Source organism: Falco rusticolus, chromosome 4 (assembly GCF_015220075.1).
Source record: "Falco rusticolus isolate bFalRus1 chromosome 4, bFalRus1.pri, whole genome shotgun sequence".
Taxonomy (NCBI): domain Eukaryota; kingdom Metazoa; phylum Chordata; class Aves; order Falconiformes; family Falconidae; genus Falco; species Falco rusticolus.
In genome coordinates, this window is record NC_051190.1 from 25,897,233 (window position 1) to 25,911,916 (window position 14,684).

At 48.1% G+C, this 14,684-nt stretch overlaps 2 protein-coding genes across 4 annotated transcripts; one reads left to right on the forward strand and one right to left on the reverse strand.

The window, feature by feature from the left end:
- Positions 1 to 888: 888 nt before the first annotated feature.
- On the reverse strand, positions 889 to 10,021 carry E4F1 (E4F transcription factor 1). Of its 3 annotated transcripts, none has more exons than XM_037384931.1 (14): positions 9,687 to 10,021; positions 9,077 to 9,228; positions 8,841 to 8,940; positions 8,229 to 8,434; positions 7,896 to 8,016; positions 7,454 to 7,606; positions 6,955 to 7,121; positions 6,182 to 6,406; positions 5,757 to 5,862; positions 5,051 to 5,268; positions 4,474 to 4,672; positions 3,087 to 3,247; positions 2,216 to 2,278; positions 889 to 1,554 (listed from the first exon to the last, which is right to left on the reverse strand). In XM_037384931.1, the coding sequence occupies exons 1-14, from the start codon at positions 9,841 to 9,843 to the stop codon at positions 1,207 to 1,209; spliced, it is 2,376 nt and encodes a 791-aa protein (XP_037240828.1). In that variant the 5' UTR covers positions 9,844 to 10,021; the 3' UTR covers positions 889 to 1,206. The 3 variants fall into 3 exon arrangements, with proteins under 3 accessions (XP_037240828.1, XP_037240826.1, XP_037240827.1); XM_037384929.1 differs by having other exon boundaries at positions 6,182 to 6,409; positions 9,687 to 10,017; XM_037384930.1 differs by having other exon boundaries at positions 6,182 to 6,409; positions 8,841 to 8,937; positions 9,687 to 9,965.
- Positions 10,022 to 10,332: 311 nt separating this feature from the next.
- On the forward strand, positions 10,333 to 13,605 carry LOC119146794 (phosphoglycolate phosphatase). Its single transcript, XM_037384990.1, has 2 exons — positions 10,333 to 10,989; positions 11,283 to 13,605. Exons 1-2 carry the CDS (start codon positions 10,374 to 10,376, stop codon positions 11,606 to 11,608), a joined length of 942 nt encoding a protein of 313 aa, XP_037240887.1. The 5' UTR covers positions 10,333 to 10,373; the 3' UTR covers positions 11,609 to 13,605.
- Positions 13,606 to 14,684: the final 1,079 nt, after the last annotated feature.

Below are 14,684 nucleotides of genomic sequence, written 5' to 3' on the forward strand. Positions count from 1 at the left end.
GAGGCTCAGCCATGTCTTAGGCACTTCTTTGTATTTTGGCCATTTTGTAGCAGGGGAAGTTAAGAGTTGCTGAGGCCGTTTCTAGGGCTGCCCACCTGTAATCACTGAACAGGCCACTTCAAAACCAGCAGTAGCACATCTTCAGCTTCTCTAGGGGGATTCTCTAGGTGAATGCCAAAAGGCAGAGGGGTTTTTTAACACTGGAAGACAGAAGTAAACTTGGAGCTATGCAGCTGGCCGCCTGAAATCCCTCTAACTAGGGCTCACTTCAAAGATTCCAAAGCATAGATGTACTGGCTGCTTTTAGAGGCTTGTGCTTGTTCTGGAAAAAAAAAACGTGTTTGACTTACCCAACAATGAGGCTTCTTAAGCACAATGTTAAGTGGCCCTGTTCCTCTCTGCTTCTAGAAATTCTTCCATTTGAATGATAATAGAGTAGAAATTGGAAAAATATAGTAAGAACTTTAAATAACTTTATTTTTAAAAATGTATTTATTTACATGCTGAATCTGTACAATATGCAATTAAAAATCCATATATGGTTTTAAAAAAAATCATATACAATATGGCTTTACACACCAACAGACTAGCTCTCAGAGTAGCCTGTCTGGCATTGCAAGGGTACAATGATGCATTCTGTCATAGACCAGTACGTAAGGCTACTTGTCCAGGATATAAAATAAAAGAATACTGCAGTACCATGCCTTAGGAGGACTAAAGTAGTGAGGTTAAAGGCATGAAAGTTTCTGAGTGGTGGTGAATGCACACCAGAACTCCTTAGGTTTGGTTTTCTTTGTTTTAAATGCATATGATTAAGTAGTCTCTTATGAGACCTTATGTATTTGCTTCACTTTCAGAATCCTTTTAAACACCAGAACACTACTGTCCTGTGGTCAGAGGTAAATGCTTTGCAAAGGATCTTCCTTTATTTGAGGCAGCTGTACAAAATATTGAGACTGTCAAACATGGCATATCAGTCACTTCCACAGTATAACCATGCAGAGGTTTTTAACTACTGTTATTTCCATTTTAAACAGAAAATATCTTGGGGCTGTACCATCCTGTTAAGACACTTAACTATAGAAGCATTCTCTCCCCTGCTCTCTGAACAATTATAACGGCAAACTTCAGACTGATCAAATTCCCCAAACTGGAGAAAAACAGTCAGTTTTACATTAACATCTGTCACTAGCTGCATGCTGTTCATTACACAATCACAGTCTGGACTTCCACCTCCCCCTCCTGGGAAGCAATCACAAACTCTCCTGCATGTTCCATTATTTCAATATCCTCCGATGCCACCATTGTCACCGTTGCTTCTTCTGTCTCGATGCTCCCCTCTGTAGTCAGCACTGTTCCTTCTCCGATGGCAGAAGCCAGTGTCATTGCGACCTGCTCCGTGAGGCTTTCAGGGGTCGCAATGGTGATGGTGTCTGCAGCATCTGTGGTGACTTCAGAGTTTTCTGCCACAGTGACATTCTGTACAATGATCTGGTGACCAGAGTTTGCTTGATTTACTATTTGTTGCACAACCTTCATAATGTGGCTGTCAACCTAATTGAAGAGAAAAGAGGCCACATCATTTCTTGGTGTATTGTACTCTGTTAGAAGTACAATTATCATCACTAGAAACAGTGCTTGATGACCAGCAGGGCAGTGCAACAAACAGCATTTAATTCTAATTTCCGCCAGCTGTTCTCTGAAGCCCTCATCACCCCAAGAACAGCAGACTCCTAGAACATGTCACTGAAGATTTTTGCGGAGTACTTCCTACAGAAAGTCAAACTACTGTTTATAGAAAAATCTTAACAAAGCACACTCTGACATTTAAACTGGCTGAATGCAATTCAGGAGCCTAAGCCAGCCTCTGACTTTGCACCAACCATTATTTCTAGCATTCAGGAATGCCTTCAGAGGATCATTTCCTCATGGCTTAAATGTTATTGTACAGTTCTACTCAGCTGGCAGCTACACTGTCATGTACGAAGCCATGGAAGTAACAAGCCACCATCACCGAGAGGATGTGAGGTTAATGGAACTCAGTCAAACCCAGTATGACCATTATTATGTTTTTATACAGACAGTCTGCAAAACTACGAGGTCAGTAAATTAATTATTTGAAGTTGGGTTTATTTAGCATGACTTTCAGACACAAAAACTGATTAATTCCATCCACAGCAAGTACCCAAAATAACAGTTTATGTAGCTGCTTTACCTCATGTCTTGTTCCCTCTATTATTTCAGTAGCTTCACTGGTCTCCATGTCTTCAGTAGCAGTCTTGAAAGACAAAATATGATGATTCCTTTTAGATTATTGCAAAAAAATCTTTTACTACCAAGATAACGGACACTAAGATCTCTTACAAAAGTCTTTCTGTTCCCCCCATGATGCTGTAGGTACTCTGAAGACAACTCCCTGAAATTCCCTCCAAATCCCATTATTGAGAGCTACTTAGAAGCAATGCAAAGTGCTTACAAATAACTGAAATAGAACATCTCTCAGCAGGACTCAGCTGACTGGCCGATTTTTCTGTTGGAGAAAAACTATGGCAGCACTAAAGGGACTCAATAAATGAACTGTGTTATTCTGCACGGATGAGTACACTGGCTCTTTGTCACAAAGAGGGAGAAAGAGAAATCCGCAGTTCATTGTTTGGTGGCCACAGCCAGTTAAAAACCAACAGAGGTTATTTTGGACAAAATCAGCTAAATAGAAGTGGAAGAAAAGAGTAGGTAAATGTTGAAGGAAAACTGAAGCAAGTTTGCAAGGACATAAAATCTGATATGGTCAGAAGTTTTGTCTCAGCCTTCTGATGAACTACTGTCAGTCTTCCCTGCAGTCTCATTTTCCTGCCTACATTACACGCAGGACTTCAGAAGGGTGGTGAAGTAGGCTCCAAGTGCTCTCTTTCTGAACAAGATTAGTTCTGTTTATTCCTAGGGTTGTGCAGGCAGGGGTAGCATTGGCTAGATCCCGTTTTACCTTCTCCCAAAAGCCTAGATGAGGAACATGCACAACTGCCGTTTTTACTAACAAAATACCATGCTCAGTTCAGAATGAGATGGCTGTATGCCGCACTTCTTACCTCAATGATGTATTCCTGAGTGTCCGCCACCACTGAAGAAAACTCTACCAGCACAGTGTGAGGATCTTCAGAAATGACTGTTGCAGCTAAGTTGTCAGCTGACTGACTTTCCTCAGACACCATCACTTCTTCCACCTCTTTCAAAGCAAGGAGGCAGCCACCTGAATGGTATTCCAAATGCCAGAAAAACATAATTGTTCATAACCATCTCAAATATAGGACCACCTGGAAAATACTATGCAGCACAAACGAGACCCCTTTAACAAGGTGCCGCTGACAAGTGAGCAGCAGTCAGACAACAGGCTCTCATCCCACCAAAACAGGCCAAGTAATGGCCTAGAAGAGGCTATTTCATTCTAGGCTATTTCATTGCCTAGAAGAGCAAAGGAACTGAACCTCGAGCAGAGCAACTGTGTAGCTTCAAAAAGTAGACAACTAAATTCAGATGCATAAAACCATAAGGGATTGCAAAAGCCATATGTGAAGAACATGCAGGAAGACTTTCAGTATATTCTAAGTCACGTATCTTTTCTGCTTATGCATTACATTTCAGTATTTACCTAGGAAACTTTTTTTTTTCTCTTGGGTATTGCTTGTATTGCTTCTTGCAATCTAAATACATCATCATCACTACCTGAAGAAGTTTGAAGATCTGTGCTTAGGAGCTAAAGGAGCAGCAGGTCCAGCACAACTAATCCAATGAAATGATTATCTGTGAGAACTTAACTCTACTGAAGACATTTTCCTCACAGAACATCCACACTTTGTATTTTTACAGGATTTCATAAATCCCCAAAATTAATATTAATTTAATGCAAAAAACACCCCAACAAACCAATGGTCAAGTTCAGCCATAACACTGTGTGCCACATCCTAAGTTTGACAGTCCTCTCACCTATTCCCCAACACAGAAATCAAGCGCTCTCTGGCAATGCTTTGCAAAAACATTTGTTTCCTCCTTTGTGTATAGCCCTGGAACAGAACCACTTCACAGTTCAGAGTAGAGTCTTGTACAGTGTAAGGTCTGTCTTGCCCATTAGGGACACTGCACAGACCACTTCAGCCAGAGTTTAGAGCAGAGAGCCCACAGCACTCCTGCAGTTAGATTCTTAATGCAAATTCTGTTTTGGTTATCTTTCTCTTTAGATGATCTAGATTTTATATTAGAACTGGTTCATGGCTGTTTGTTCAGCATCATTTTTGGTCAGAAAGATCACAATAGAAATACTCATTGATGTAGATGAAAGAAAATATAATGCAGCAACTGAGATGCAGATAAACAAATGGCCTCGCATGCAGGTTACATCCACTCTAAAAATCATTACCATTGAGCCAAAAAGCAGCTTGTCCAAACCCAGCCCTAGAACAAAACACACACACCCCTCACCTTTGGTTTTTAAGTGCCTGTTGAGAGTACCGTGCTCTGCAAACCCTCGCCCGCACTTGTAACACTTAAAAGGCTTTTCTCCCGTGTGATGGCGGATGTGACGGACCAGCGAGCCCTTTTCCCGAAAGCCCCGACTGCAGTACTGACAGACATAAGGCTTATCCTCTAAGTGCGTACGGAAATGAACTTGCTGAGCATTCTGTACAAAGAGAGAAGCAAGAGAAAGGCAGCTGAAGGGAATGACAAACTCTAGCAAGCAGTATTTTAGATTCCCAGGGAAAAGTCAACACCTTTGAGGACTTCTTCCCATGTAAGACACAATAAAGATTTTTTTTTGTTATTATTATGTAATTTTTTCCACACACGAAAGAAGTTTCTTCACAAATGTGGAAGTTTTATTAAGACTGTCCCTCTTTTCCCTACTAAAACAAAACCTCCTTCTGGAGCTTCAGCTCATTAAGCAGCTGGGAGCTGGCATTTTTTCTTTCAAAAGCAAAGCCTCCCAACTTCTCCCAAACCCTGGCTCTGGAAAGGAAAACCTGAAGGCAAGTCTGTTGTGAGGGAGGCAGAGGCACACCTTTGTCTTGTACCGCTTGCCACACTTCGGACAGGAATACGGCCGCTCATCAGAATGCACTCTCCGATGCCCCTTCACATGTGCAATGGTCTTGTAGAGCTTGCCACACTCTCCACAGCGGAAACGCCGTTCATTCACGTGCACCTCTTGATGCTTTTTTAGCAGGTAGCCCTTTGTGAACTCTTTGCCACACTCGTCACACTTAAAAGGCTTGTAATCTAGAGAGAGAGAGAGAGAGAATGCATGGTTGATACAGGAGCAAGTATCTCACACATGCTATAACTAAATTCTTACAAAAAAATTAACCCAGGGAAGGAATGAAATTACATTTTCAACTGCGTATATGAACTTTGTCTCGTTCAAAAGTGAATTCTGCTCAAACGTTGCTCTTACATTGGTGCCTTTCAAGCAGCAGTTCCAGCCTGCTCAGCCTGTTCTGCCTTGCTAACCTTTTTATTGGCCTCTTCACAAAATTCTGCTTTCAAGTATGCAGTGTAAGCCCCAAAACATGGAAACATTTTTTTCTTTCACCCTCTATTCTAGAGCTCAAACTCAACCTTTTCATATTAGTATGTAAGCAATTGATTTTGCATGGCTAACGGCCACGTAAAGGCAAGGAATCTGAAACAAAGCAAGCTGCGCTATGCTTAAGGTCATAGTAAAACACAGCGCATTTTAGACAACAGCATAAGCAGCAGAACTTTACCTAAATGACCTTTGATGTGTGTTTCAAGGGCAGTAGCTTCACTGAAGGCTTCATTACAGTGAGGGCAAACATAATTTTTGTACCCATTTGTTCTTTCTGCATCTGTCTATTGGAAAGAAAATGATATAACATAAGTGCTTTTTGTACTGGCACGTACAATAAGTATTGCTAACCAAATTCCCAATTAAAATACTCCAGCTTTGACAAGAAAGGTATTTATATTGTTAACAGGAGGGAGAGCGAGCATGTGCGTGTACTAACACACTTAAAGCATACGTGGAAAAACGTAACAATAAAAACGGACGCAAGGCACAGGGAGAGCTGATGGATAACATGCAGGGTGGTGAGCCTAACAGTGCCGTCCGCAACCAAGTGCGGGCAAGAAAGATTAATTTTTTTAATCTCTTTATGGAATGCAAACTTACAGACTCTGCTTGTTCTACTTCAACACATTGTTCCCCACATGGCTCCTCTTCTGCCTCCACCACTTCGTTTTCTAGTTCTTCTGTAGCAGCTACAGCAGGCTCATCTGGCTTTTGCATTTCCTCCATAGCGACTCTCTCTATCACAATACCCGAATTCCTCATGGCCTGCCTCAGCAGATTCTCACTGTTCACTTCCCCCTCACACGGCAGCTCCTCAGGATGCGACTGCTGAAGGGATAGAGTCCAGTAATTGGTACAGCAAATACACAACCCCCCTTTTTTTTTTTTTTTAACAGCATGTTGCTACAAAGCCATTCTTCCTAGGGTGTCTAATGTTGTGATACAGGGTTGAAAGATCAACAAGAGAATGACCTTGGACGGGGGAGGAAGATGAGGTGAATCTGTATTCTGAAAGCATACAGTCCAGGGGATGATAAGCCTTTGTTCCTACCGCAGTGTCTTGCGGCAGGGAACAGTCAACAAAAACACCCTCTCACCTTCTCTATCATCCAGTACGGGGTGACAAACCCTATGCATCCCCCTGTATGCTAAACACGTGCTGCTAAGATACACAGCAACAGCAGATGGCCAGACAAGGTCAGAGCGGAGTGCCTTCCATGTTCTCAGATGAAAGAGAAGCAAATTAACCATTTACTTCCACCACACAGATTTATTCTCAGCACCTAAGAAAATTTTGTTCATGAGGTAAAATACTTCAGAATACTTCTTCACAGAAAACATGCGAAGGGTTATTTAAGAGGAACAACACTCACATCTTGGTCCAGGGATTTTGCATCTACAACAGGAAGTTCCTGCATTTGGACGTGGACTTCGTGAAGAACGTTGCCTTTTGCATCCGTCACGAGATGAATGACGGGTGAGGTCTCGATGGATTCACTTGCTATTGATGAAACAGTGTCTGCGTTTGAACTGCAGGATCCTTCAAGAAAAGCAGCACAATGAATCACTCTGTGTACTGCCACCCCTCATCAGTTTGCAGCTTTTGCCCTACAAAAAACGCATCTTGGAATATGAGGTGCCCGTTAAAGCTGGCTTTGTACCAGAGTAACAAATGTTCTTCACACTCAATGCCTGGCTACATGTGCTTCAGATTAATAATTTAGCTCTATAAACCACTTTTTTCCTGTATGAAAGATATAAACTGAATACCACAGAAAATTTTTTTATAGCTGAGAAAAAAATTACAGTTCAAGCGCTGGGAGCATGCTTGGTTTTATCAGATGCACGGCAGGCACTAACAGCATCACTGACCTGTTGGCAAATCATCTTTATTGACTACTATTTCTTTGTTCATGTTGAAACGAATTTTTTCAGTGCAGGGTGTCAGAGATTTCAGGTGCCGAGTCAAAGCTCCTGATTCCCGGAAGCTTTTCCCACATTTCTTGCATTTGTAAGGTCTTTCATCTGGAAATTACAAGAATCAAAACCCAACAGTATTAAACGGACCACTGCCAGTATTAGCTTTATGCGACAGACTGCTAGAAAAATGCTTCCACCTTTCTACAGTGAGCAAACTGTGCTTATCCCCAAACCGCACACTGCCTCCCAGCACCCAAACATTGGGGAGCTCAACAGTCTCAGGGCAGCAGATAGAAAACAACAACAAATTCCACTGGAAGAGAAATGGATAACCACACAAGAGCACACTCGCACTCCAGCAATGAGGAGCTCTTATTTTGGAGAACAGTCTTACCAGTGTGACGCCGATGGTGTCGAATCAGAGACCCTTTTGTCCTGAAGGAAGTCCCACAAAGTTTACATTCATAGTCCTTTCTGCTGCTGTGAGTAATCATGTGAGCTTTGAGGATGCTGGCCTATGGAAAGAATTTCATTTTAAAAGATGTTCCAGCAGTTAAGGGTTTTACATTTCAACTGTAAATAACAGTGCTCCTTCCAAAAGCAGAACTTCCCATTTGAAAGTGCAGCATGCAGTAGGAAAACACATTGTTATCAAGTCTTGAGATATCTTAGTTAACAGCTAGCCCAAAAAACTCACTAGCCCGAACACTGTACAAGCAATACTTACTGTTTTAAATGTCTTCTGACATAACTCGCATACATATCGCCCTTCTTTGTTGACCAGCAGCTTAACCTTTATCAGTTCTGTGGAAATATCCTGCTCCTGGTCGTCAGGGTTGCCTTGCTCTTCAGTGACTTCCCCATCTATGTGACCATTTGGGTTTTCGAAAACGTGGTCTCCTGCAACAATGACTTCTTTGATGTGCCCACTACCTGGGAAAAGGATAGGAAAACAGTTATGTTCTTTACAGAAGAGAGCTTTGCACAGCTAGATCAATTTACTGTTTCAGCATTTCATGCAGCAGGAAGGAAAGCCAGGTACTTTAAAGCTGGAACATGGGTCTTTGCAAAGTTCTCATTGTTGGAGCATCATTATTAGAATGGATTCTTCTGGAAAAGTTTTAAATCTCATTTGTATTAATGCGGAGAGTGGCAAAGCTGGCCGAGGGATGCCTCTCTCACATCTCTGAGGAAACGCTCAGTCCCAAGTCCCAGTGCTCTGTCGCACGGAGGTGCCACATACTCAGCTGCAGCACAAAACGGAACAGAAGAGGCCACTGGACGAGCAAGTGAGTTCCTAACCCAGCAGGGGTATAAAGGCAAGCATCTCAAAGCTCACCTACTATAGCAGATGCGTTGCTGATTTCCTCTGCTATTGAAGATGCTTCGACGACTATATGAGCAACAGTTATCGACTCCTCAACAGAAGGAACGACCTGCTGCAACAGAAAACATTTTAGCAGAAAAGTTTTATTACCTTTAAAAACATTGCGTTCTGTTCTCTCCCCTCCAACCCAACAGACCGTTGCATCCTAATTATTTTCAGCCACGGCTTGAGGAGAAGCCTGCTGTCACCTTTTGTACTTCTTGGTTGAGGAGACCTGCTGATGCAGCAGCAAGAGCTTCGGGAGCTCGCTGGCAGACCTTTTGTAATTTGTGTTGCACAAATTCTTCCAAGGAGGTGAACTCCGACTGGCAGCGACCGCACTTATGCACATCATCTTCATCTACGATTTAAAATTCAGTCATCGGTTTAAGAAAATAGGACACCTGTTAATCAACGAGTAGTGTTTACACGGAAAACTTCGGCTGTGCTTGTCCCGGTGAGCTCCCTCGCCCGGCGGGACGGGCCTGGGGCGGGGAACGGGCCCCGGGGGACCGAAGGGGGCTCCGCGCCGGCAGCGAGGCGCTTTCTGGCGGGGGGGAGCGGAGCCATCGCCCCCGGAGCTCCGCTCCCGCAGCCCGGAGGGCCGGGGCGCAGAGAAGGACGGAGACCCGGCGCCAGCCGCCCCCCCGACCCCCACTGGCAGCACCGGCCCCGCCAGGACCCCCGTCGCCCCGCGCCAAGCGCCGCCGGGGCCGGTTCCGCCGGGCCGGGCCCCCTCGGGCGCCTCCGCGGGCCTCGCCGCCCTCCAGGCCCCGCTTTCCCCTCGGCTCCGGCCGGGGCCCGCCCCGCGCCTGGTACCTTCCTCACTGAAGGGCGCCGGGAGGCTGAGGAAGGCGGCAGGGCCGGCGGGCGGCGCGGTGGGGCCGGAGCCCACGGCCGCTGCCCCCTCCCGCTCCTCAGCCGCGGCTGCCGTAAGCCCCGCCGGCCCCACGCTCGTTGCCATCGCGGCCTCCATGTCGCAACGAGCCGCACCGCCAAGATGGCGGCTTTACGGCCGTGTCGTCATAACAACGGGCCGCGTGCCGCGGGACGGGCCGCCGCGGGGGCTCGGCGGGGAACGCGGCCGCCGCGCGGAGGGTTCCGGAGCCAATCGCGGCCCGGGCACCGTTGGGCGCCGTTGGTGCCGGGGCCCCGCGGGGCCCCCCCGTGACCTCTGACCCCCGCTCCCGGACGGACCGGAGCCTAACGAGTTACCTAACGATCCCCCGGGGCGGCGCGGGTGGCCCAATAGGTCGCGGAGCGCCTGGGGTGACCGCGCGCTGCTGGCCAATGGCAACCCGCGGGGGGCGGGCCGGTGGGGCGGGTGGCCAATGAGAGCGGGGAGAGCCCCGTCGTGCGGAGGGGCGGGAGAGGACGCCGGGCGCCGGCCCTCGGCGGGGGGGTCGGGACCGCCTCCGCCGGCCAATGGGGACGCGGCTCGGGCGCGGCACGGCCAATAGGAGCGGCGGGAGGGCGGACACTCGGCTGAGGCGCGGCGGGGTGGCCATGGCGGGCGGCGGGCCGCGGCGGTGCCGGCGGCTGGAGGCCGACGCGGCTCGGGCCGTGCTGGGCGCCGCCGACACGCTGCTCTTCGACTGCGACGGCGTGCTGTGGCGGGGCGAGGCGGCCGTGGGTGGCGCGGCGGCGGCGCTGGGCCGGCTGGCGGCGGCGGGGAAGCGGCTCTGCTACGTGACCAACAACAGCAGCCGGACGCGCGCGGCCTACACGGAGAAGCTGCGGCGGCTGGGCTTCCCGCCCGCCGAGCCGCGCCACGTCTTCGGCTCGGCCTACTGCGCCGCCCGCTACCTGCGCCAGGCCCTGCCGCTCGGCGCCGCCGCCTACGTGCTGGGCAGCCCCGCGCTGGCCGCCGAGCTGGAGGCCGTCGGCGTCCCGCACCTGGGGCCCGGCCCCGCCGCCCTGCCCGGCCCCGCGCCCGCCGACTGGGCCCAGGCGCCCCTGGACCCTGCCGTGCGTGCCGTCCTCGTTGGGTTCGACGAGCATTTCAGCTACGCCAAGCTGTGCCAGGCCCTGCGCTACCTCCTGCGCGGCGGCCCCGACTGCCTGCTCGTCGGTACCAACCGCGACCACCGCCTCCCGCTCGAGGGCGGCACTGCCATCCCCGGTGCGTTGGGCCCGGGGCCTGGGCTTCCCCTTCTCATCGCCCGAAAGAGGGAAAATCCTTGTTGAGCCTTTCCTGGGGAATAGTGGTTCCTTTCTGATCTTGATGTGGGACTGTCACAGCCTCCTGGCAGGTTTCACGCACCGCGTCTCTCAGGACTAACCCATTCCTCCGCCTTTCCTGTCTGTGAAGCTGAGGCATTGCGCTCCTAAAGCATGATGCGGTTTTGCACCGGCTCCTGCAGATGCCAAGAGTCTTCTGCAGTCCCTAATCAATGTCTGCTGTTCTCTTCCTAGGGACTGGGTGCCTGGTAAAAGCAGTGGAGACTGCAGCCCAGCGCGAGGCATTCATCGTGGGAAAGCCCAACCGGTACATGTTTGATTGCGTGGCAAGCGAGTTTGACATCGATCCCACTCGTACCATCATGGTGGGAGATCGGCTGGACACAGACATCCTGATGGGCAATAGCTGTGGGCTCACCACCCTGCTGACGCTAACCGGGGTCACCACGCTGGATGAAGTGAAGGGTCACCAGGAGAGCGACTGTCCTGCCCGGCAGAGCCTGGTTCCCGATTACTATGTCGATAGCATAGCTGACCTTCTCCCAGCGCTGGGGGATTAGTATAGCAAAATGCTTGCAGCCTCTGCAGCGGTACCGCGATTAGGGCCCCTGTTAATCACCTTGTGACAGTAACGTACTCACTAGAATACCACCCAGCATTAGCAACCCTTAGCTTTTTAACCTTTCTGTCCTCTGGATATGATTTTGTTTACATCTCGGTCTTTAAATGCACTTTGAAACAAGGAGGGCATTATAGTGTCACCCAAGTCTTGGGGGCTTGGGGCTTTATTTTAAATTCCAAGCAACACATCTATCCAAATGTCTGTGATACTTGATGTCACATTGTCCTCTAGACTGAGTTGAAGAAACTAGAGCTGGTGGATCTGAGGAAAAAAACCTAACATCTTGCGGTGTGTCCTCACCTGGACTCAGGCTGTGGCTCAGTCTGGTTTATTCAGGGAAATGACTCTTGGAGTGTGTAGTACCTTAGCAGCTGTGTTTGTAAACGCTTGCGGTGGCTGGCAGAACTAGTGTTTGGCCTTAGGTTGATCTGTTTTTTTGTTTCTTCCTGGATGGGGTCCTATTTTAGCAGTACAGCCCGCTGCAAGCATCAGGTCACAGAAACTGAAATCTGTCTCCTTTGTTTGACCATTGCAAATTGCACTTGTCATGCAGATTAGGAGGATTCCACTCACAAAATACAAACGGTGTCTTCTGTATTTGTCCAGGTGTTGGATGTATGTATAAAGTACATGTACATACAGGAACTACCCTGAATTCTAAATATATATTGAGAATATATTTAAATTATAAATTTAAGTATAGTATATGATAATATATCTTGTTTTCCAGAAGGGAGGATAAGAGGAATGTATTTCACTGATCACAGTAGATTTAATTCTCCTAAGCTTTTGCATTTGGTAAAGCAGAAAGTCTTAACCATATAGGACTGTCCTTCACTACTGCTGCTTCCCAGAAATAACGGGACTGATTAGTACCAAACCAGTTCTTGTACTTCCCTCAGCCTCAAAACAGCCGCTTGCCCTGGCTTTAGCTGCAGAATCTGAATTCATGCTCAGTCCACAAGGGATGGATGCAATACGCAATACAGCTTTCCACCAAAACAATCCTGTGAGAGTACTGGCTGTGTGTGACAGCGGCACGTGCTTCCTTTATCTGAGGTTAATATCTTCCGTGTGTGTCTGGCGTGGGGGCCTGGCACCAGCTGCTTGTCTGAAGAAGAGTGTTTGCTTGCTCAGGTGATGATTTTGTTCTGAACTTTAGGTGGGCTTGGGTGGTGCACAGCTCAGGCTGCGGGGTATGTTTTTATGCTGGCTGAATTGAAGGCCACAGTTGAAAGCTTTTGCATTACAGAATTAAGGGAAAAATTATATATGCAAATAACATGCTTTTATTCCATAGATTCCGCTATCAGCAGTTCAACATTGGCCTTCCCTCATCTCCCACTGTTCAGCGGAACAGCTCTAGCAGTGCGTTGATGCCATTTCCTTCCACTCAGACACTCGAAACACCTTGTTTGTACAGCAATAACCGTGCATATTGTCTTTCAGTGTTACCAGAATATTAGCTGACCTTGTAAAAGGGTGTTCACTTGTAACTCGGGAATTGTGTAAGGAAGCACGGATAATCTCTTCCCTTTTCCTTTCTCCAGCTGGAAGGCTGTGACTGTGTGAACTTACGAGAGGTAGAACTTTCACATTATCTGGGTAACGTGGAAATGGACATTTATGGATTTACTGCAGGGAGGGTCTGACTTAACCATGTTCTTTGATTCAGTTCCTGTATCTGGTGCTTATAATTTCAGAATACGTCAAGTGAAGTAGTGAATGCCAGGAGAGGCATTGAGCCTCGTTCAGGCAGTGAGCTGTCCCTGCCGGGTACTGCTTGCTGTACGAGGGCACCATTACCTCTGTTCACGTACGCTGAAATGTACTGGTGAAGGTGTCAATCATGCTTCAAAACTCTGTAACAACTTCCAAGCGGTTTTTAAGCCTCTACTTGAATTCACATTAAACTTACAAACCTGCTTTCCCCTGGCATTGCCTTATTTTGTAGTTTCTTTTCTGCTAACTTTGGTGCAGCTGTATTGTGTGGAAATTCCGGGAGTTAGGGATGCAGTTTGTGTTTATCATCTTTACTCCTCACGTGCAGTATCAGGGAAGGAAATCCAAGCTCTGGAGTATGTTTCTCTGATTCACATCCCAGAGCTGTGCAGGGCTCTTGGCGTGGGCTGGGATTTGCTTTTTTGAGTACAGCACAGAGCGGAACGCAGTAATCCTGTCACCATGTTTTATAGAGGGTTTTGCTTCCTTCCTGTGCCTCAGATCAGGCAGGGCATAAATTTCTTAAGTGTTGGCTGGCTTGCTGTTAAAATCTGTGGGGAGGGCACCCTGCTTGCGAGATGCAGCTTGTTTTTCAGACTTCTTGCGCTAAGCTCCGCTGCAGCAGGAGCCAGCTAAGCAGGCTGTGGGGAGCGCTGCCTGATCTCCCTATGCCTGAGCCAGCAGGAGCAGAGCCGGTGGTTTGACTGCTCCAGCACCATTCCCGTTTTCATCAGAGCCGCAGCGGTGCGGGGTGCTGCAGTCTGGCATTCTCGGGTTTGCTGGTTTAGAGGAGCGATCGTGGTGGCGGTTTGACTCTCGCTGGCCACGTTGTTGCGGGGTGTTTGTCCAGGGTTGGAATGCGTGTCCCACAGAAGCAGCGTGCTGCAACAAGGCAGTGACCTGCTGGAACGGCTCTTTTGACTTACAGGAGGGAAGAGGGTGAGCGGGGAGAGGCATCACTAGTGCTTTGACGATGAGAAACTCCAGGACAAGCTGCCCCCTCGGCTGAGTTGGATCAGTACTGGGCCACGCTTGATAGGAAAATGTCCAAAAGCTGTATTTTCCTGTGACAGAGACTATGTGAGGAATTCCATTGAGGTTTTCCTTGTCTCCATTCCGTTGGTTACATCTGGCTGGCAGGGTGTAGAACCACAAAGGTCCTCCAGGGTCTCTGGGACTGCTCAGGAAAACCACGGTCTGGTGAGCTGGGAACACTGTTCCCCGCGGGGTGTTTCATCGCAGGACACGAGTGTGAGCACGAGCGCAGCTCGGGTTGTTGGCAGTGGCTTTGT